Source organism: Trachinotus anak, unplaced genomic scaffold (genome assembly GCF_046630095.1).
Source record: "Trachinotus anak isolate AG129_WGS33_773 ecotype Australia unplaced genomic scaffold, CSIRO_AGI_Tana_v1 ptg000010l, whole genome shotgun sequence".
In the NCBI taxonomy this organism is placed as follows: domain Eukaryota; kingdom Metazoa; phylum Chordata; class Actinopteri; order Carangiformes; family Carangidae; genus Trachinotus; species Trachinotus anak.
In genome coordinates this window covers 23,245,353-23,269,150 of record NW_027273861.1, presented here as the reverse complement: position 1 = coordinate 23,269,150, position 23,798 = coordinate 23,245,353, and the positions used below count along the sequence as shown (strand labels likewise).

The following is a 23,798-nucleotide window of genomic DNA, read 5'->3' as shown; positions in this document are numbered from 1 at the left end:
TTTGTGGGTAAGATGTCAAATCATGCACGCTGTCACTCACATATGAAAGCCTTCTTTGTAGCTGTGAGGCTTTTAGCAGGTTGATTTGATTATTAGCAAGTGCTTTCCTCTGATCTCCAGACAGCTTTAAGTGTGGCCAACATTAGCTGATGTCAAAGAAGAAACCTGCCAAACATTACTCAGATACTGAAAGATGTTTTTGCAGACTGACTAAGCTCATTTATGGCTCAGCTGGAACTGAGACTAAGGATTAGCAACAAGCTTGTCTCTCATCCTTTGTTGACATTTCCGAAGTTGCATAAACTTCATGGAGGGTGAACCAAAAACAGAGTGAGAGCACGATGCTCTTCATCACTGAACCACCTGCGCAGCCTGAATCTGACCTGGACAAACTGTCCTGCTGTATGTCAGCAGTATATGAAATGTATCCAGCATGGAGGCAGAAAGGTAGAGAGAGCAGACAAAGAGTTCACAGTAATCTGTGATCTGTCCTGCCACACCCTGACCTACAAAGGTAACCCAACTGCTGGGGGCTACACACACACACACACATACACACACACACACACACACACACATACATGCACGCACACACGCACACACACGCACTAACAAAGCTAGCTACATCAGACACAGTCTGTTGTAACTCAACACTGGAGATAGAAAGATGGGAGGACATGATGAGGGATGAGGTGTGTGTGTGTTTGTGTGTGTGTTCCCTCTGAAGTTGAGCTAACTTCTACACCCCCAGGGCTCGTTTTACAGCCTCTCCTTTCTCCATCCAACTCCAAACCCTGTTTCTCCCTCCTCTTTCTAAGTTTTTTTCCCCAGAGTCTGACAAGTCTCTGATGTTTAACGCTGCCACGCTATAGTCAGAATGATGAGGTGAAAATACTCCATCAAATATATTTTGAGTATTAAATACTCACTGCCTATAGGGTTGAGTGGTTCTTAAGAATGTGTAGCTTGCTCGTTCACAAGAGACAGATCTTAGATACACAGCACTTACAGTGTTTCAAAAAATATATATATATATACGTTGTTCTGTATATTATACATATTACATATATCATGTATGTTATGCAGGATGTGGAGCTGCAACTAATAATTATTTTCATTAGGGAATAATCTGCAATTAATCAATTAATTGTATGGTTTCAAAAATAGTGAAAAAGTCCAAATTGACATATTTACATTTCTTATATTTTGCAAACAAGGAGCCCAAAACCCCAAAATATTCAGTTTACTATCACAGAAACAGTTTTAACTGTTTTGTTAAACAGTTTTAACAAACAACTTAATTTTTGGTCACTTTTTGATTAATAAAGTTACATTAAGGGGGCAACCTGATGGGGCCAATTGGTTAAGACGGATACCACATAGACTCACATGCCTTGAGTGGTGAGTCCCTGGTTTGATTCCTGGCCAGTCGGACCATTTGCTGCATGTCAATACCTTAATCTCTCCCTACACTTCCAGTCTGTCTCCACTTCCACTATCTAATAAAGGCTAAAAAATGCCCAAAAAAGTAACAAAAAATTATTAAATTATTAATTGATTAGCACATTTTATGACAGTTTCCTGTTATTTGATTAACTGATTAAATCGATTGATCAAATAATAATTTCAGCTCTACTGTGAACCCGACATTTATCAAGCCAACCTGGGGCACGTATTTAAATCCCACCATCCATTTACTGTTGCATGTTTTTTTAGATGTTTATTCTAACTCATGTCTAAATCATAATGATGTAAGTGCTTGATGATGATGATGATGATGATGATGATGATGATGATGATGATGATGATGATGATGATGATGATGATGAAGACCAAATCAGAGACATAAAATTAAACTACAAAAATACTTCATCCAACAGAGAGGTAGCATCACCAGTGACAAGAGAACTTGTATGACCTCATCATCATATTTATCTGTTTGTACATGTGTCTACCTGTAACCGTGGAAGTCGTCGATGATATTTTGGACCAGTGGAGAGGTCAAGGGTTTATGGATATGCCCGGGAGTGAGTGACAAGTTCCCGCAAACCAGTGGTTGCGTGTGGTTTGCTCTGGGGTCCCAGGTGTAGTTCCCGTGGGCCAGGTTGTTACCTCCCCTCTTGCGTCGAGGCAGAGTCCCATGAATGGAGACTGGCTGGTAGGCAGCGGCAGGCAGCTCTGAGAGGCCGCTGCCCTGACCTGGAGGGAGACTGGGGGAAGGAGAAGAGAAGGGGGAGGACAGAAATATTAAAGTTAGCTCAACTAAACTGAACACCCTAAACATTTGTGAGGACTCTATAAAATCCCTTTAGAAGGTATTATATCCTTGTAAAATGTATCTTTATCCCTTTTGTTTTCCCTTACATTTCCACATACGTCCCTTTGAGGTAAGAAAAACATTGCACATTGAAAGCATCATATTTATACTCTGAATCAACTTGTTCTAACTCCTCATTGACGTTTTTTGATGCTGCTTACACAGACAGAAAATATTTAGATGCCATGTTTGTCTGTACTCAAGTGGAAATAAATGGAAATATTTAATGTCTTGTGCACCATCTTGTAAATATTTTCCTAACATTTTGGTTTTTTTTGGGAAGTTTGGGGATTAAATTATGGTTTGTGGGTTTGTATATAATTATTTTTGACATTTTGGGAGCCAGATTGCTTTGTGATTACCATCTTGTTCATCTCACTAGGATGTCCTAATTCTGAGCTGGCTTACAGAAAACACTGGAAATCCTGGAAAGAAACACCAGCACAGGGTAGTATATCGACTTTTGGTCACGCAACTCACCCGGGTCTGGAGCTGAGGAGGTCCATGGAGGAGGCGAGGGAAGCCTGGAGCTTCCTGGAGGAGTAGGTGCTGCTAGTGGGGACACCAAGCGAGGGGGAGTTGACTCCAGGGTGGGTGGTGCCTCCTTCCAGGGTGTGGTGTGCATGGAGGGACCTGGGCAAACTCGCAAAACGCCCCTCTGCCATCATCCTCAACTCTGGAAAGAAACACAGAAATAAATAGTTGGACAGAGAGAAGTTGAATCTGATCTTCAACCAGTGCTTTAAAGGTTTGAACCTAAATGTTAATCCCTTTATTTAATGTCTTTTAAGAGACTTATTAAGGTGATAAATACCAAGAAAACAGTATGTGAATTAACCCCATGGGATGAAAGTTCATCCAGGTGTTATAGCCGAACATGGGGGACACAGTTATGTAACCATGGGTAACACAAACCAGAGGGATCAGGTGTAATACATTGCTGGAAAAAGGACATTTGATCCGACGTCCAGTCTTCACTGAGATGAAATATTATGATACATGATACACACATAACAAGAGTCAGTGCAGCAGGAGTTCCCACCACCAATACACTCACAAGGCTGACACACACTCACGCACACTTATACACCGTCACGCACAGAAAAAGACACACTTGGGTATTTCCTGGAGGGAAATAAGACTTGTCATTATATAATATTATTCCAGTAGTTGGAGCGAGGTAATGTGACTCTGACTGTCCCATGTCTGAATGGCTGATTTAGTGATTTATCCTTTTTTAATCAGATGTACGCAAACACACTGAAAATAGACAATCTGCTGATATACTGTATTTATTGTGTCAACCTTCCATCGTAACAATGACTGAAGTAAAGACGGGAATAAAGAAGGGTATGTTCATTTCGGACCAATCAGCATCCTATAGGGGAGGAACTACTGGCTGCTACAGGTGTGTCTTAAGTGTGACGACAGCAAAAAGCGACTGTTTGTTAGCAATGGCAGCTCCTTAAGACGTTAGCACAGACGCTATAGCTTCAGTTATATCGGAGCTGTAGAGTATTTCTTCACTGAAAGAAGAACAGAGGACACCACTGAAGGCTTTTTTCAAGGAAAGGAGCTTTTCACTCTTCTCCAGATTGGCAAAATTTTCAGCAAGAGCAACTGGCTCCGCTAATAAAGAGAAAAATGGGAAGGTTGCGGGATCTGATTGGTTGAAATTAGCCCATAATACAATGTTAGACAGATGGTTTTCCACATGAGGCCTTCCCAGATGGTTCTGTGTAACAAACCATCTGGTGCATCAGGTTGAAAGACACCTGAACCTGACTGAGCCATTAGGAGTTCATCCAGGAGTTGTTGTATATCCCTGCCAGTTTTTACACTGTGCTGGGCTCAGAGCCAATAAGAAGGCTGACTTCAGCTACTTATTAGTGGATGCGAGAAGAGAACTGAGGTTTGACCCTCCAGGATTTGTATCAACAGACTCTGAATGTCACACCCTTCAGGACTTTGGCAACTTCCCATTTTTACAAAAGTCTAAAGAAAAGAAGGAATACTTTGTCTTGTGACAGACAGAAAGGCAGATATAAATACACAGAGATGAACAGGACAGACAGGTTGGCAGTGGTGGAAAACACTGGACAGTTTCCTCATAAACCCCCCTGGTGCATGATGACTGGACAGCACGCCATCATCTGCCCTGATTCACTGACCATGCAGCTGTTAGTCATACTGTACAAACTAAAATACCATGAGCTTGCAAACATGTCGGCCGACTGGACCGCGGGGATTCAACAAACATTCCTTATTTCTGATCTCATCAAACCCAAGAATCTGACCTGAACAACTATGCTGGTGTTTGTTACTGTGTCTCTTTTTGAACAACTTGATTATGATCACAGAAAGTAGGCTGCAGAGTCAACTGTGGGGCTTGGCACTGTAGTAGCTTTGCCAGATGAAGGGGCACTGTCTAGACCGAGGGCCATCAACATTATTGATGTGAAAAATACTGTAATATGTATTCAAAGCTGCAACTTCACAAAGAGAAAAGCTTCAGGGCACCTTCTGTCACAGTTGTAAAGTTGTTCCAGCTTAGTTTGTAGACGTGATGTTATCAACCAACTAGGTTCTACATTATTTTCTGAAGTGATGAAGTCAGAATTTATCTACAGCAGAGGAGGCAGAGTGTCTCCAACCAACTGAACTAAACTGAAAAACTGATTTCAGTCGACTATGTTGTAACTGCAAGAAATTCATATGCAGAACGAGTCATCGTGACACAGCATTTACCAGTGTACTACATAATTATATCATAATGAAAACTATTATAGTGCAAAATACATACAACAATGAGTACAACATTTTGTGAAATAGTTTGCTGTCTTGCAGGGAGGGAGAACGATGAACAGTTAATATTCACCAGGAAAAGTACTCCAGCATTGTCATGTTTACATGTTGCATCTTGTTAGCCAGCAGCTTAGCAATCAATACATCCAAGAATCACCAAGGCTGTGGTGAAAGTGTGTGAAACTGGAAACTTAACTGTAACTTCACAGTTGTTGCTGGTCAGTAAACAGTGCCAGTGCCCAAGCTAACTGTTTGTTAATACACAATGTCTATGGTTCTATGGGTTCACACAGTGACAGAAGCAAACATGCACTGTTGAAACACAACAGCCTTACATTTGTTAAAAGTTGCCTTTCATGGAGCTTAGCAGTTTCCCCTGCCTACATTGTTGGTGCTTAACTAAACATGTCACAGAGGTAGTGAGTGCATAGGGCTGAAATCTGCTACAGTAGAAACTACTGGTAAGAATCAAAATTGGAGTTCACATTTGACACGATGGAGTAAAGAAGCAGAAACAAATCATGTTAGAAGATATGCAGAATACAGTCAGGATGTGTATCGTGATGCGTGTTGATATCCTGCATGCAGGGGCTACAGCTGGGGTTTGATAGCATTTAAACAAATCAGTTCACTCGACTATTTCACTAAAATGCCACAGCATGGTATTGTTTCACAAGACTCACGACGCTGGTCGCAGCTGGTCTAGTTGAACTGCAAAATTACACCATTCAAAATTTGAGGGTTTGCGTTTTCCTTCTCTAACAAATTAACTAATTAGCTGAAGCTGCAGATTTTCGTCATTTCAACTGGTGGAAGCGATGATCAATGCCAGGTTAAAATTGGGGCCCTGCTAACTCTCTGCTAACTGTTGTGTACATCGCTCTTTTTTTGTTAATAAAAAGATCAAGGAGAAATAAAAGATTTGATAAGACTTATAAGCCCTGGAGCTTAGCGAATACACAAAAACCTGGAATTGTATCTAACAGAGAGCTAAACCCAGCTCCAGCAGGGGGCCAATGAGTCACCAGCTTGTGATGATGAATATCAATAAAAATGCTAATACAGGTTTAGAGAAAGGAACAGCTGGCCAGTTGAAGATTTCAGTGTGACAAGTTGAGTTTACACACAGACCCACACACACTGTAAAAGTCCTGCTAAGGCATGCTGGGTCAGAGTGGGGATTCCTCTGAGGGGCAGAACGACTACAGGAGGAGGAGGACCTATTATAAGACCCTCAGGGATGGTCAGCTGTGTGTTTGTATGTGTGTATTTGTGTGTGTGTGTGGCCATCTGCCAGTCACACACTCCTTCCTGAAGAGGAGAAAGCACCGACTCTCACTGAGTGGAAACACAGACACACACCACTTACGCACATGAATACTTTGTCTTTTAAATAAATTATTCATGCTAAGAGCTAAAGGAAGTTATTTCCACAAAAATCCCACTCACTCCTTCTATCTTTCTCCTCTAACCTCTCCATACACCCCATCTACTCCTGCCACACTAGTTATTTCACTCCATGCTCCATCCCTACTCATCCATCTTTCCCTTTCTCTTTCAATCTTGTGCCGCCCCCCCTCCCCTCCACACAGACATCCCCTCCCTCTCTCTGTCTGTCCATCATGATGTCAGCTCTTCTTTGCTTCCTCACATCGTCACCTTCTTTCTGTCCTTTGTCCTTCCACCACTTTTTTTTCTCCTCTTTCTCTCCCTGCCTCCCTCATCCTCTCCTCCCTACAGCTGTTCAGTGCCCGGTCACTTCGCCCCACACACACACACACACACACACACACACACACAAAATGATGCACACAGGGGGAAAGAGGGAGTGCTGCCATTTCCCACACTACTACGAAGTCCATTATTTTCTATATGGGGACATCACCATTAATAATCCCTTTAAAAAGAAAAGTTATTTTCAAATGTTCATCCACCTTTTAAAAGTTAGTTTGCAGTCAGTTTAACCCATGTTTAGGTTAGTTTACATGGTGAGTTAACTGGCAACCTGGCGTGAAGCATGAGTGTTGTTGCTACGGTTACTTGCAGGTTAATATAGCCTACCTTTCATAATGATTCAGGCAGCTGAACTATGTTTGAGATGCACTGACATGAAGTTGCAGAGTGGAAGTCATTTTGGGATCCAGGGTTACAGAAGCAAAAGCTTTGTCTCATTTTCTGCTTAGATAATATGTTAGATGATTTATAGCTGGAGCACGTCCGAGTCTTCAGTGCGCAGGAAACTCGTATGGTTGAATCATAGTACAAATAATAAGCAACTGTGAGTCAAAGCCACAGTTCTGTGTAAGGTTTTAGGCACAAAAATGCTGCACACAATATTTAGTGAATAGTTTTTTTTTCATTCAAAGAGCAGAAAAACAGAAAAAACCTAAATCAAATCAGCGTTCAGTGTGACTGCCCTTGTCTTAAAAACAACACCAGTTCTTCTCAGTGCACTTTCACACAGTTTTCTTTTCAAGGTGCTTGGCCTGTGGGTTTCTAAGCATCTTAGAGAACTTGTCACAGTTCCTCCGTGGATTCAGATTGTCTCAGTCACTGTCTCTTTATCTAATCCCAGACTAAACTGCATCATGTTGCAATCAGGGCCATTTTTGTGGCCATTTTTTGGACACAATTTTTCTAGCTCTGGCACATGAAAAGGATGTCTTTCATCCTGTTTACAAAGCTCTGATTGGCGATGTGGACAGTGATTCAGAGGTTTGGGACCAAGTTTCATTGAGGATGTCATTAAAAGAAAACTGGAATGGGAATTTAGTGTGAGGGAATACCCCAAGAACCTTCTTCTCCTACTTCTGCAACTCTTAACATTTTAATGGACACCAACCAACCAACCAAACAACAGTATTTTCCTTGACAATTCTATAAAAGACAAAATATTCTGAACTGAGGGTTGCTTTGTCACCAACACTAGTGAAGGCCTTGGGCTGGGAACACCAGCACACACACAAACACACACACAAGGCCTTGGGTGGGAAGCAAGTGCAGATTAACAGGAAGAGGAAATGGCAGTATAAACATTTAGACAGCAGGCAGCTCATTATAAAGGATTACTAGCAATAAAACAAATATAGAGAGCTCCCCTTCCTCTTTCTTACTGAGTATCTCTTGAGCTTTCTCTTTGATTCTGTCTCACAGCGTTGAAGGAAACAACATTCCTATCAAATCAAATTTTATTCACTTAAATTTAATTTAATGCTTTGGTGGCAAGCTCTCTCTGCGTTTCTCTCAAGCTAACCCTACACATCAGCGAGGAGTCAGAGAGCTTTGTTGTTAATCCACTGAAGGGGTGGTTTTAAAAACTGGGCTTTCTGGAGACCACCAGGAGTCTTTGAGAAGGTTCAGTTGGTCCCATTTCAATACAACTGAGGTTCAATGTTCAGGTTTGGCTGAAGGAATCTCATGAATCACACTTTATATAATAAAATGGTTTATGCATGAGATGGCGTGTTGAAACAGCAAATGCTACATCTCGCACTGCTGCTCCGTCATTACACACACACACACACACACACACACACACACACACACACACACACACACACACACACACACACACACACACACACACACACACACACACACACACAATAGGGAGGATGAACGCAAACATCAACATGCTTGGGAATGAGGGGTTTCCTCTAGCTGGCTTAATGTGTCTTCCTGCTATGGCATACACACACACACACACAAACACACCAGTGCATTAGCAAAACCACCCCTGGCCAGAAGTGAACAATGGGAACAACTGTCACATGACCGCTGTTTAGAGCCAGCCTTTGTCTGAGCGAGAGAGAGAGGTGTCCTACTGCGCTCTTCAGTGCGTGGGGCCACAGTGTGTATGTGTGTAACATATTAATGAGGCCGTTATTAAATCCCAGAGCAGTAGCTGCCATTTAATACTTCTGAATCTGTGCGCGTGTCTCTCTCTCTCGAACGGTCGCACATAATCTACCTTCAGTGTTTGTGTCTGCTCATTTTATTATGTCTACAACAAAATGTAGAGATGGGCAGTGTGTGGGTGTGTTGTCTGAGTACAGTCAACGATCACTACACCGTGAACCAGTCAGACACACACAGAAACAGCAGGCTGAGTCAGTCAGTGATACAGCCTTTATTTGTAATGAAACCAACAATACTACACTGTAAAAAGTACTACATTACGAGTACAACTCCAGCTTTCAAAGTGATATTTAGTTATGAGTACAAAATATTTGCAGAAAAATGTAACAATTTCTGAATCCTTAATTTTGAGATGTGCTTCAACTACAACAAAGACAACATGGTGGAGCATCTGCAGTTGCACTTGTGGCGTCATCTCATCTACGACTGACCTGGTAACATCATCGAAAACTTAATGTCTAATGTGATGAAATGGCATGTGATGGTCTTATGTTGCCCACAAGACACCAACTCCAATCGAGTTCATGTGTGTCGTTCTTCACGTCTAACCACATCGACATCTAATAACGTTTGTTAGATAAGAAGGTTGATACCACTCTTATGTATATACACTAAGTATAATGGTACAGCTAGATGATTAGCTTAGCTTAGCATAATGACTGGACGCAGGGGAAAACGTGTGGCCTGGCTCTTGTTAGTTAAGGTCAATTCATGGTTTCCATGTCAGCACAGGGTCTGCGTGACGTAAAGTTCGTGTCTGTGTACACGTCCGCGTTCAGCCAGAAATTCACATGGAGTCCACATGGACTGTTTGCTCAGTGTGCCCGCTGACAGTGCATGCACAAGACAAATAAAATGAACGCTCCTGTTGTGCACCATGTGCATGTCCTGCTCATTTCTCTTCCGCACTCAAGGAGCTCTTCTTCTTCTTGCTGTCAGGAGGTCGTCAATATGATTTCTAGCGTGATCCCCCAATCTGTCAGCAGAACCATGAACTGGCTTGCTCCTGTAAGCGTCTTCATTAAAACACTACTAGTTTTTATATTTCTTTCTTTTTTTTGAAGAGATTTAACAAGTTATGACAGACACCCTTCAAGTTTACATAGGCATTTTTTTTGTTAACTTTAGGACAGGGCAAGAAGAGCTGTTTTCTTCCATTTTTCCAGTCTTTATGCTAAGCTAAGCTAACCACCTGCTGCCTGGCCTTAGATTTAGTATACAGACACAAGGATGGTGTTGAGTTTACTAATGTACTAAAATTTACAAGGGTAAATGAACTGATGCCCTTTTCAGATTGCTTCATTATGATGTTGTAGCTGGTCTGCAAAGGTCCAACTGCTTCATCCCAGAGCTGCAATGATTGGTCAACTATTAAATTAGATCATCGACAACTATTTTGACAATTGATTAATTGTTTGAGTCACTTCTCTCAAATGTGACAATTGAATCTCTTTGATTTTTTTCTATGTTGATAAGAAACCAACACTTTGGGGTCTAGGAAAACTTCACTGATCACTGTGTATGTTTTACAGACCAAACAATTATCAGTTTATCAAGAAAATACAATATTTGGCTGATTAATCAATATTGAAAAATAATCCTTAGTTGCCCCCCAATTCAGTACGTATAGTGTTGGATGATTTAATCTGCTCCCTATGCTACATGCTTGTTACATGTTTTGTAAAAGTAAAATCTTTATCTGCAAATGAACTCGTAATTAGAAGAATTAAAGAAAGGTAGTAGAGTGAAAAGTACAATATTTTATATTGAAATGTAGCAAAGCTTAAAGTACCACAAAGTGATGATGATACAAGAACCTTGTAATTGTACTTAAGTAAAGATCATGTACTTTTTTTTTTTTTTACTTTCCAGCTTTGCAGTCAGTCAGTCAGTCAGTCTTTGTGAAGACCAGCAGGTCACATAGTGCTGACGACTGGCTGGTATACCAACCACCTCATCCCACTGGGGCAAGTAACACAACACCACACCACACACACACACACACACACACACTGAAAGTACACAACCACTGCACAGTTGAAGCAAAGTTCTGTGAATCTGACACAGACACATTCAGCTTTAATTAAAGCTGAAACTCACTGGCTCAGATCAACTTCACTATGATGTTCAGACATGACTCTGACTAATGTCTAAAACAACCTGCTGCATGTGTGTTTACCTGCACAACACACGAAACATCAACACAACGCACGCACGCACGCACACATATGTCTGACTCTGTCATCATCTTGTAGGCGGCTTGCTGTTTAAAGATGTGTTCCTGTGACTGAAGGTCAGAGTTTCAACCTGTCAAAGTGTTCTTCAGTGAGAAAGTGACGCCCTGTTTGACAAGTTTTTATAATTCATATGTTACTGTAACATTAGTCATACTGAATGGCTTTAGAGAAGAAGCATTTATCATGTATCGTCAATGTCTTCCTGTTGAATCACTGATTGTATCTGCACAGAAAAAATAAACTTCATCAAACATCAAAGCCATGATGCACACAGCTTTAGTGAGTAAACTTATTAACGACTTGATGAAAAGAAATACCGTTGGTCTTATCTGTCATATTTCATGTAATTATTTCCTGTTGGGGTTTCCACAGTTAGCACCACCAATCCCAGCAACCACAGTTACACCCAGCGCCTTGGGAAGGCAACTTATTGCTCAAAAAGTCCCTGAGTAAATGTGGCTCACTGCAAGCTGTAAACATCTCAACCAGAAGAGATGGAGAGAAAGACAGTGGAGAGAAGAAGGGGAGGCATGGGAGCGTAAACGAAATAAACAGCATCCACCGTCAGACGAAAAAAAAAAAAATTCAACTTTCCGATTTTAACTTTTTTTTTTTAGAAAATGAAAAAACATGAGACGACAGAAAATACATTCAGAGGAGAAGATGAAAAGAAAGATAACTGTCTCACCTCTGTCTGCACTGCTATCACCAACTACAGACACACATTCCTACACACACACACACACATATACACATCTACTGCATTTAAGTGCACACACACATAAACACATTTTCAGTCCTACCTGTCAGAATGACGTCTTCTCTCTTTCTCTCCGGTTCCTCGGTTCCTCTTTTGTGTTTACCTTTCAGTTCTATATGCTTACATGAAAGTTATCCCCTTTCATAGTTGATCTGAATGACTGGCTGGCTGACCGGCTGGAGGACTATAAACTCATGCTCCTTCAGACAGGCAACAACAAGTAGCGCTGCACAATCACAAGCCCTGCCCTCCTCTTTCTCTCTCTCTGGGGAGTGATTTGTGAGCACCCAGCCCCTCCTCCTCCTCTACTGTGTTTGGGAGGAGTTTTCTTTCTTTCTTTTTTAGCTGAGTTGTCTCTTGACCCCCCCCCCCCCCCCCCCCCCCCCGCAGCACTGAAGAAAACTCCCCTCTGCCCTCCTCTCCTCCACCTCCCCTCGCCTCTGTGTTCCCTGCACAGCCTCATATTTCATGCTTCAAGTCTTTTTGTTTAGGACCTCTTACACCAACACCACCAACTGGTCTGGTACTTAGAGAAGATTTAGATGTGACCTAATGTTGCTATTTGCAGAGGGGGGATGAAAAAAGTGTGATCCCGGCATGGTTGTGACATGTTTGAGCAACTTGAGGCGCGCTCATGAAGTTTAACTACTTGACTCCTTGTTGGCTGAAACATAAATCGACTCTGGTTAAACTCTAGTTCTCATTACACAGCTTTTAACTATGGAGGGAGAAATGATTCAGTTTCATCTGGTGGAGCAGATGAAAGAAGTTTAAGAAGCTCTGCTTGTGTCATTACATCAGGTGATGAGGTCATGTTGAATGTGTGTGTATGTGTGTGCGTGTGTTTGTGTGCATGTGTGCTGGCTGGCCCTCAGGACAACACTCTCTCCTGTCTTTGTCCCGCTGTTCCTCTGTATTGTCTAGAGTTGATAACACCCAGACACGTGCATGTGTGTGCGTGTTTCTGTGTGTGCGTGTTTCTGTGTGTGCGTGTGTGTGTGTGTGTGTGTTTCCTTTCAGACAATACGAGTCCATCCTGCTGCTATGAAAGCTGAGATGATCAGATGGCCCACATTGGACACACACACACATGCACATGCACACACACACACGCGCGCACACACACACACACACACATACATACATACATACATGCACATATACACGCACACACACACGCAGATGCTGCCTCACAGATAAAAGTCTTTTGATCTTGAGCTATTCACGCTAAATTTGTTGAGATTGAGAATTTCACTTAAGTACATGAGGGTCAAACAAATATCCTCATGGTGGTAAGGGGAGATTTGTTTTTTTTAGTTTTAGATATCAAACTACAAAAGTTTCCAGTAGGGCAGGTAGCACATTTACAGTATGAAAAAAATTATTAAATAAATAATAGCTGGCATCTATTAACATACTAACTTTCTGGTTAAACTGTACACTTTGCACTACAATGGATAACAAGAGCAGATATTTCAGGTGTCCCTACTTTTGGTTTTATTCTGGTTGTGGTTTAAATTATATGGTTAAACATTAGGTTTGTTTTAAGGCTGCACAATATGCAAAATAAATAAATAAATAAATAAATAAATAAATATTGCGATTATTTTGGCAGATATTGCGATATGATTCACGCTTTCAGTTTTTGCATTACATATTGACTGAAAAAGTTTTTAAATTATCATGATGTGATCCTCGTTGGGGCTTGTACCAAACAATCATATTCCCTGAAGAATATGATTTGCAGGCTGGGCCATCTCTGTAGCACTACAACGCTTATGGTGCTAACAATGCACAACAATGTTGTGACACATTTTACCTTTTTTTTTTTTTTTAAATGCAGCTCCTGAGCTTTGGATATTGCACTCGTTTGGTTTGTTTACAATCTGGTTGATGGTTTGGCCAGTGCTTACTGCCACACAGCTATTAACATGGTGAATAAAATGTCACCATAAGCATGAATGTCAAAGTCAAGTCTAGAAGTTGTCCCGGGGTTCGGTTTGGAGGTAAACATATTCATCTGAAGCAAAGTTTCAGTTTTTTCCTGAGTAAATCTCAGCACTATTTCACACAGGCAAGTGCAAATTCTTTGTGTGTGTGTGGGTGTGTGTGTGTGTGTGTGTGTGAAGGTGGTACTTCTAGGAAGCTGTACAGTCAGTCAGGAGAGTAATCTGTAATCAACTTCTGAATCACCTGAGCCCTTCCAAAAAAAAAAAAAAAAAAAAAAAACAGGGTTGGAAGGGGGCGTAGTTTGTGGGGGCAGAGTGAAACGATCATCCTTCACAAACATGTGTCCTCGTGATGAAAGATTCTATCAAGTTGTTTGCGAAAGAAGAAGCCTGTGCATAGAGGCACGTCCTTACACTCTTAAAAGATGGGCTTCAAGTGGATCCATTCACTGCTGTATGGATGTGACACCGTATCAGTGTTTTTAAGTGCGTTTTCAATTTGTGCATTAAGAACCCTGAATAGAGACACAAGACATATAAAAATTTCTCAATTTACTACATGAAAAAAAACATAAATGGCATATTTCCATCAAACTTAACATATGATTTTCTATCACTTGAGGTTTGACTGGCGCTCTGAAATTCATTCTCTGAATTTATCCTCTTGTTGCATCCTGTTTAATGGCACCAACTGAAGAATCAGTGCCACCAGCAGTTTATTGTAACGTACCCAACGACTAATACTGCATAAGAGTATGAGATGGAAACGCACATTTATTAGCATTTTCTTTTGTTGGAATCGTGTAATAACCATTAAATATACCAGTGATCACACAGTGGAGTGTCCTGATATACAGAAATAAATGCGGAGTAGAACGGCTTGATGCGAAGCACAGTGGCATTTCCTCCTCTGGGAAATCACCAGAGTATTTTTAGAATTTCAGAATTAATTGTACTGCACAGGAAGTGTAGAAGATCAAGGCTTTATCTTCCATTTCAGAGAAGTCTGAGGACCAAAATATTTTTTAATTTACTGCATTTTTTAAATGCTTTTGTAGAATGCCTTACCATTACAGCCATTTTCTGTACTTCCTGTTAGTGTGAGTCTTCAGGCCAAGCCCCGCTTTGGCACATTGGCACTCAGTCAGCATAGCATGTTGGCACAACGCCTCGCTGAGTCACTCATTTCCGAACACTGACCAAAAGTCTGCCTCAGGTCACAAGTGTTTCTGAAACCATTAAATAGATGGGTTTGGCTTTCCCGCCTACTGGAGCTGCAACCTGTGCATAATTGGATTTGACTATCATTGGTTTATTTAGAACAATTTGAGTGTTTTTCCTTTTATTTGGTTCCTCTCCGTGTAGTTTTGTGGGGTTCCTTTAACTCCTCAGTAAGTAGATATAATCTGTGCAAGGAACGTTTTCCTTTCATCCTCTCCTCCTCCTCTCTTCATTTTCTCTCCCCTTCATTCCATCCACTCATCATCCACCCACTCCTACCCCTCTGTCCTCCTCCTCCACTCCCTTAATCCCCTTTAGATCTATATACGCACATACTTGTGTTTCCATGCGTATGTTTCTGATCAGAAAAGTGTGAAGTGTAAACAGTTCAATGTTTAGGCCACTCCTCATTCCTCTGGTTGCAGCCTCAGGGTCTTACGATAAAGTGTTGGTCAAAATCAGTTTTTTTTTCCAGGTAGAATGAACTCCACTGTGATAATTGTGTCTGCGAAACATCAATGTCTGTTGATCCACAGGATTCCTGTTGGTTATTTTAATCGATCTCACAGTGCTGCAGAATTTGACAGGAGCATCACTCATGATTCCTGGCAGGTCCTACGTCATATGAATCTGTAAAGGCTGCAACATGCAGCAGCCTAGAGCGATTGTCAAGAAGTGTTACATAATCTGGGAGGCGTTCATTTCCTTATGTCTTTATAAGGGACAATGTGCAACATTACATATAAATGCTCCCATTTAGGATGAGATGTCCTCACCAGTAAAAGGACAGCATTGGTCATTTGTTAAAACACCCAAAACAACATATGACAAAACCTCTAGAGCTCACAGAAGAATTGCAGACGTAATGTGATGTTTCCCACCAACAGTCAGTGTTGGTTTCTTTTAACTATGAACATTAAGGTTCACAAACTTAATAGTTTTTGTGCCTAAACTAAGTAAACTTAAGTGTTTTTTGGTATAAATCATATGCACATGCTGGAAGGCAATGAATGATGATCTATTTTGTCATTTAATTTTGGAGATCATTTTTTGGAACATCAAATACTAAATGAATGTTACCAAAGTCCTTATGGGCAAATCTCGCCACTCGACAGCCCCAGTTATTTCAGGCTCTTATCTGAATGAATAGGGGGAGAGTCATAACTGCACTTTCAATGGTCACTGGGAAATAAAAAATGCATGTACATAATCATCAGTCAAATTTGATGATAGAACAAAAACACTAAAAGGTTTGGTGACTTTGCCCCAAAATAACTGGTTATACTTCTACTATGCAACAACACAATCGGCTTGATGCGTTTCCTGTGCTGACAAAATCCAAAATCTGCAAAAGATACATTACCTAAAAAGTTTTGTAGCTAAAATTCTCAAGATTTTGTACAGAAGAAAATGACCTCTACAATGTCCAAACCTGCTCCAATGTACTTTTTCTTGCAGTGTTTATGTTTTTTGGATGTTCCTATCTTGAGTCGGTCTAATTCCAAGAGCTGGATCTTCCCTGTTTTGACATACAAAAGATAACAGCAGAATGTGGACGGCATAGTTGGTGTTAGACAGAAACAGGAAGATGTTTACAGTATTAACTCTAGGTCATGTTGATGAGTCTATCACCTTCACATGAGAGATTATCCCGGTTCAGCCTGTACTCTTTGGGAGGATGTGATATAAATTATCTAATATGTAAAGGTCACAGACCTGTAAACCTCTGAACAACACTCACTGAATGAAGGATGATATTCTGTGATTTGATGGATATTGTCAATGTGACAATCATCATGATCCAGCTGCACACAGCTGCAGCAGCTCATTTTTTTAGTCGATCACAGAGAAGCGAGAACACAAGAGACACAGGATGTGATTGCAATTGATGTAATTAGATTTTAGTCCTTGTTTTGCACAGCTGCAGATTACTGTGTTCACAATATCTTAAATCAATTTAATTCAAAAGGTGCTTTATTGGCATCTTGACATCTTCCTCCTATAAGTTGTAAATTCCTGTGAATCTTTGTTTTTGATTAAATCTGTTTGATACTTTTCATTCCCTAGACACTGATATAAATCTCAGTGCAAATGAAGTTCTCTTAACATCTATTCATCACAAAAAAATATATTAAAAACCTCTCAGCTTGTGAAGAACACGGTGTGTGATTGTCTCAGGGGTTGTTAAGTAAAAAAACTGATCTGTAGCCGCTGACAGTGGCTGAAGACATGAGGGCAACTGAGCTCCTGGCACTGTCATCATCACAGATCATGCTGCGATAAATCTTGCAGAGTACTTTATTTAAGCTTTGTACCAACTGACAAACCATCCAGAAGGACAGACCTACTGTGATACACACTGACACACTGACAGCCCGGTACGGTGATCACCGACCATCAGAGCGATCAACGACTGCTTCTGCCTGTGCCGATGTCACGACGATATTTGGATTGTCTTATTTGCCCCGCCATAGTTTCATGTATATAACCGCATAGAAGTGATGCTTCCAACACCAACACACACACACACACACACACACACACACTGCGACCAGCTGATTGTCAGTGACGAGCTGCTTGTTGTGTGTAGCTGCTGTAATTAAACAGAGCGGAGGAGATCGACAGGCAAGACAGAACATGTCACTTAGTTTTGGTTTTGAGAGAGAGAGAGAGAGAGAGAGAGAGAGAGAGAGAGAGAGAGAGAGAGAGAGAGAGGAGAGAGAGAGAGAGAGAGAACTGAAAGCCATAGACGGCTGCTTCTAGAGGCTCTTGCTTCTGTTTTTTTTTTATATAATAATAATAATAATTCCTTTATATGTGATGACATGTTTTTATATATAGCCATAAAGTGTTTTGTCATGTTACTGTCATTGCTCAGGGTAATCGAGAAAGTGAGTTGACAGCTTTGAATGTAAATAACTATGAAAGAGAAACTCCTATCTTTGGTCCAGAACTGTTAAATATTCTGTCACCACGGCAACATCACTGTCCAGCAGGGACACAAACAACCAAACAAACGTGAGCGCGAACACCTGCTCTCTCTCTCTCTCTCTCTCTCTCTCACACACACACACACACACACACACACACAACGTAGAACTGGTGTGAATCCATGTTTGGCCTGGCAGAGCATAGCAGTGTGTGGTCTGTGTGTGCTCTGGTATTCACATCATTAACTTCCTCAGCTTATGAAAGTCAGGAAGGGACAAAACAGAGAGCTGACCTGAGTGTATGAATGAATGAATGAATGAATGGAAAAATTGATGTGAAGTTGTTTCCTGAATGTGTTATGCAGTTAAAAATTTGCTGCTAAATTTGCTGTTTTTGTGAATCACTACAAAGACACAGACAGCAGCACATATATGAGGTTTTGAAAAGCTATGTTTTGTCTGATAGATGCTCATGTACTTTTACTTTGACAATTGACTGTAGGTTATTGTAGGTTTCAGATTTGCCAAATCTTTTCCCATGGTCACAGTAATGTCTTTCCTTCCTTAACTTTGATTGCATGCTCATAACATGCATGCATTTTTTTGGGAACAGGGGGATAGGGGGTGTCTATTTGGTGAAAAGCAAACAGGCAGTCCTGAAGGAATACAGTGACGGTGACCGGAGAAGGGAGTTGTGTTAACTGTGTGTGTAATCTACGCCATTTATATACGGAACTCTTTGGTGTGCAGAAAAGCACAGACAATAATAAACTTTTTTTTTTCCAGAGCCAGATGCTTGATTAAATAAAACCATCCGTTCATCTGCATCACTAACGCACACACAAATGTACAGCACATGATCCAAATTAGACACTGCAAGTGGAAAGCACACATAAACTGCTACTTTCAGATGACTACAGTGATCTAATAAACCTAACAGTGCTGGTAAGAATCACTCATTAATATACTGAAGTGATGTGAAACTACTGCTAATTTAATCTGTGACAATAGAGTAAAAAAAAATTTAAAAAAAAGAATTTATCACTTTCGTTTTAGCATCAATACTAACAAATGTGGCAACAACCTGACAGTTCTTCCCTTTTTCCAACTTAAATTTACAAACAAGAAAAGGTTCAAATTAATCTTTCAAACATAAGTATCCACAGAATCCTCAGCACAACAACTTTAACTACACATACCTCAAACTAAAATATGTGAAATATGAGCGCACACATGTGGCTTTAACTGATGCCTCCTATTTCACCCTCTAATTGTTCTAATTGGAGCATCTCTACTTCTTTGCTGCATTTTAATCGTGCCAACAAGGAAAGTACCTGGCACACACACATACACACACACACACACACACACACACACACACACACGCATGGATTCCTATTCCAGACACGTAATCATATGCTGTAGCCAACAAACAGTAATATGATAAAATGAATATGTGCCTGGACGCAGTGTGTGAGTGTGCATGTTTTTTATGCTGAAGGTGCTCTCACAGGAATGCTCTTATCTGGGTCAGATGTTGAGCTTGCATTTTTGGAGGATGCTGCATGTATGTGCGTGTGTTTGTGTGTGTGTGCGTGCGTCGTGCGTGTGTGAAGGATACCATTAGCTGAACAAATCTGGCCTTTGTGGTAATGATAGGGGTGGCAGGCTGCCAGGCAGACAGATAATACCACAGTAGTTGGTGACTGAGTGATTTCAACTAGAGGCTGTTTCACCTCAGCAACGGTCCTAAACCTGCAGGTCGGGGCCCCACCAGCGGTCACACATTGATGTCAGGAATGTGAAAATGTATGTTTTTAAAGGAATAATCTGCGAAGGCTTCATCTGCTGTTCAGTGTACAGGTTCGGCACTCGATGCTGCCTTGTAACTCGCATGTCACTTGTCAATGAAAAGGTGTTGGCTCGGCACTGTGATATTTCTTTCCATGTTTTTCTTCTGTTCAGGTTTGAGTCACCCAAGCTACCTCACCAGTTGTTCTTTTCTTCCTTTCTTAATTTGTTACTGTGGCTACGCTCCATCAGTCTTTTGGTCCGACACTTTTTAACAGGTTTAGAGTTCAAAATCTCGACCACTCGAACGAGCCAAATGTTTAGGGGGCACATAAGCTCAGAGCAGGCAAGTCCCCGGTTCGACTCCCTGCCAGTCATTCCCGCCCTCTCTGTCCACTCATTTCCTGTGTCCCTACACTGTCCTCTCCAAGTGTCAACCTACTGTGATGTCACCCATTGGTTTGTGAACTGCCGTTTTGAAGCCTCGTGTTTGCAATTTGGCTGTTGCCATCTTGGTTATTGAAACCAGAAGAAACCATATTTGGACGAAAAGGTGAAGCTGAGTTGTTATAGTCTGTCAGTCACATGGTAGCCACACCCTACTGCACACCCTGATTTATTGTCTATTTTCCTCTAAAACCTTAATAAAAAAAAAAGTTTACTGAGGTAATAAATCAAGTGAGAAGTAGGGTTATTTTCCCATAGACTTCAATACAATCAGACTTCTTTTTGACCAGATGGTCATTAGATAGAATGAAGGTTTAAGGCACTAACACACTGGCTTCACTTTATGTACTATCTATGGTCCCATCTAATAAAGGTGTCAAATGTTGCCCAAAAATAACTTTAAAAAAAATATTGACTAGTTGACTAGTTTAAAATCTTATACAGATATTCATGGTTGGCAGAGGTTGAATCTCTCATGATCAACAGGCCAAAAGTTTCACTTTCCAAATTTATAACTGTATGTATTTTGAAATACAGCTTCTGATTTTATTTATATTATGTCTTTTTACCTTTAGTTTATTCAGTTAAAGACTGCTGGATGCTAGGCTCCATCTAGATGCCACACAAGGAGAGAGAGACGTCTGTACAGAGATGAGCTGAACCTGGACTCAAACTCTAAGAGTGTAACACAGAGCAGCCAGGAAATCTCCCCTCTAAGCCAGTTCTCTTCACAGCTTTTCTATAATGACAGACATTATTATAACAGTGTGTACTGGAAATGCTCTTAATATTAATCCTGATCTTTTGTAGATCATAGAAAATGCAGAACATGATTTATGAGTGATTCCTTTGCAAAGAAATGTCATTTTTACCATGTGAGAAATTAATTCTAGAGAGATTACAGGTTTCTCATCATTTATATATGTTGCATGTTTATATGAACCAGTTTTCTAAGACTTCCAACATTTTTATCACCTCATAACATTTCTACAGAGGAAATGACTCGCAATAAAAAATACATTTGTGCAAAACTTCTATCAAACGCGGGTGACAAGATTTTCACTCACTGCAGCTCGAAGTCTGTTTTCGTTTTTAAAGACACTCCATTCCAGATGGGCTAGAAAACTGCTGGGGTAACTTGGAGGAGACTGTGTGGTTTTTATAGTCGCTGCTTTCTCTAACAAGTTTAGAAAGTCTGGCTTCTGAAAGTTTTTCCATAGTTCAGCAAAGATAACTTGTGCACATATTGAAGCAAATGTGAAGCATTGTTTTGGTAACTGGCCCGTGCAAACACCCTGATTTTAATTTTGCTTCTGGAATATTTCTGCCTTTGCAGTGTAAAAATGGTTGTGTAGGTGTCCCTGTATTATACAGTGGCTTCAAAATAATCTATTCACTTGGTATAAACTGGACTCATGCACAGCTCAGTCACCACGACAACAGTTAGATTTCACAGTATAATGCATGGGAAACTGAGCAAACAAAGCAGACTGTCTCACACACACACACACACACACACACACTTGTAGATGTGATTAAACTCAGCAGGACTGCAGGCCTCAGCACTCTTCTCCGAACTTACTGACAGCTTGGAAAGTGTTCACAGTTATCTGTGTGCGAGCGCATGTGTGACACAGTATTGTCCTCCAGCAGACAACCCCCACCACCACCACCAACAGCAGACCCCCCGGGCATAAGCATGTCTTTACATGACACTAATGCTATCTGTCTCAGTGTTTCTGTCTACACTCCGGCTACACAGGCAGAGACACTCAGGGACTCCAACACGGAGCCAGAATCAACAACATGATGAGACAGATAAGGAAAGATAATGTTTGGTCAGCCGTGAGTGTGTGTGTGTGTGTGTGTGTGTGTGTGTGTGTGTGTGTGTGTGTGTGTGTGTGTGTGTGTAGATGTGTGTGAGTACCTCTCCTCCTCTCTCGCTCCTGGAGGAGGCGTAGAGAAGTGAGGAGGTGCAGGCGGTGGAGGTGATTGTGCACTCCAAGCTCCAAGAGGTCGTACTCTGAGAGGTGGAGCAGGTCCTGGAAAAAAAAGAAAAATACAAAATTAATCTGAAGTGTAGAGTTGCAACTAACGATTATTTTCGATTAATTTACCAATTATTTTCTCAATTTATTGTCTTGTTTATAAAATGTTAAAATGTTTCAACCTCAAATCTCTTGTTTTGTTCGACCAACTTTGCATAACCGAAAGATATGTGGTTTATCAACATGTGAGAAGCTGGAAGGAGCAACTAATAATTCTGTGATTATCAGGCCACTTCATCTCTTTCTATTGACTAACTGATTAATCAACTACCTGTTGCAGCTCTACTGAAGAAGCTCAAGATAATGTGATATTGATAAAAGAAAAATCACAGTAATATTTAAGACTTCATCTAACTGACAATCACTTCCTCAAATGTGGAGCTCTCTACAGCTTTCAGCAATTTTCTGTTGCTGGGCCTCCTAACTGAGTTCCCCTCTGCGCCAGGGGGCCCCAGCAAACTAACCCTCAACTTTACCCCCAAATATAAAACTGTTACCAGGTACACAAAGCACACAGGTTCACAAAAGCTCTACACGTCCATAGTGAAACATGCTAAAAGAGCTAAACAATGCAACAAATAATCAACTAAGCCAGGAGATATTTTTCTCAGCAGCTGGTGAACAAAAACCTGGGCTGAAATGTCTTAGACTTGCACCCAACAGATGGTGAGAGTGAAGACCTGGTCCCAGATTTCCCTTGATGTCCATGTGTCCCTTTAGCAGTCAAAAAATGCTTAGTTTAGATTGTAAAGTTAATTAAACTGACTTGCAGTTATTGTAGCTGTCTATTCGGTCCTTCATAAAAAAAGTTTTGCTGCTTTTAGAGCTGCAGCATTTAATGATTAGAAACCATTACTTAACACATATTACCTTACATGTTATAGTCACGCCAGAAAAATGAGGCAGATCTGACCTTTGACCCAGGTTACAGAGTGAACTTTGACACCAAGCTCAACAGAGTCTCAACCCTGACTTTGACCAGCGTCAGATGGTCATCTTACTCACATGACACTTTAAAACACAGACAACAGGAATATTTCTGGGGTCACTACTAGGGTCTGAAAGTGGTGGACAGTCAGAGCCCGGGACATCTCTACCCAAGGGGGTGTCCATTCACTTCTGTCAATCTTTGAAAATGACAATCTGACTTTCCCAGGTTTGAGCTTCTCTCTCTAACTTTTTTCATTCTTTACACAACTATTTCTGTCATTTTTCATGTGAACAACCGAGTGCAACACTATCACTGCCTTCCACGATGGCTGTCTGAAAATGTTAACCCCATATCTAAACAGCATCGCATTCAACCCTCTTCATGATGGCAAACTCTTCTCTCCGCCCAGCAGTGTGGCTGCCCACAACAACTATAAACACTTGA

General features: G+C 41.0%; 1 protein-coding gene across 2 annotated transcripts in view; it reads right to left on the bottom strand.

The window, feature by feature from the left end:
• bcar3 (BCAR3 adaptor protein, NSP family member) overlaps window positions 1–23,798 on the bottom strand; it is a 76,427-nt gene that overhangs the window by 40,584 nt on the left and 12,045 nt on the right. Inside the window, exons 3-5 of one of the 2 annotated variants that reach the window (XM_071486308.1) lie at window positions 22,303–22,417; window positions 2,798–2,993; window positions 1,956–2,210 (exon numbers count right to left, since the gene is read on the bottom strand). In XM_071486308.1, coding sequence (XP_071342409.1) covers window positions 1,956–2,210; window positions 2,798–2,993; window positions 22,303–22,417 — 566 coding nt within the window. Of the gene's footprint in view, window positions 1–1,955; window positions 2,211–2,797; window positions 2,994–12,080; window positions 12,255–22,302; window positions 22,418–23,798 lie in introns of those variants that run through there. The other variant, XM_071486309.1, reaches the window with a different exon arrangement.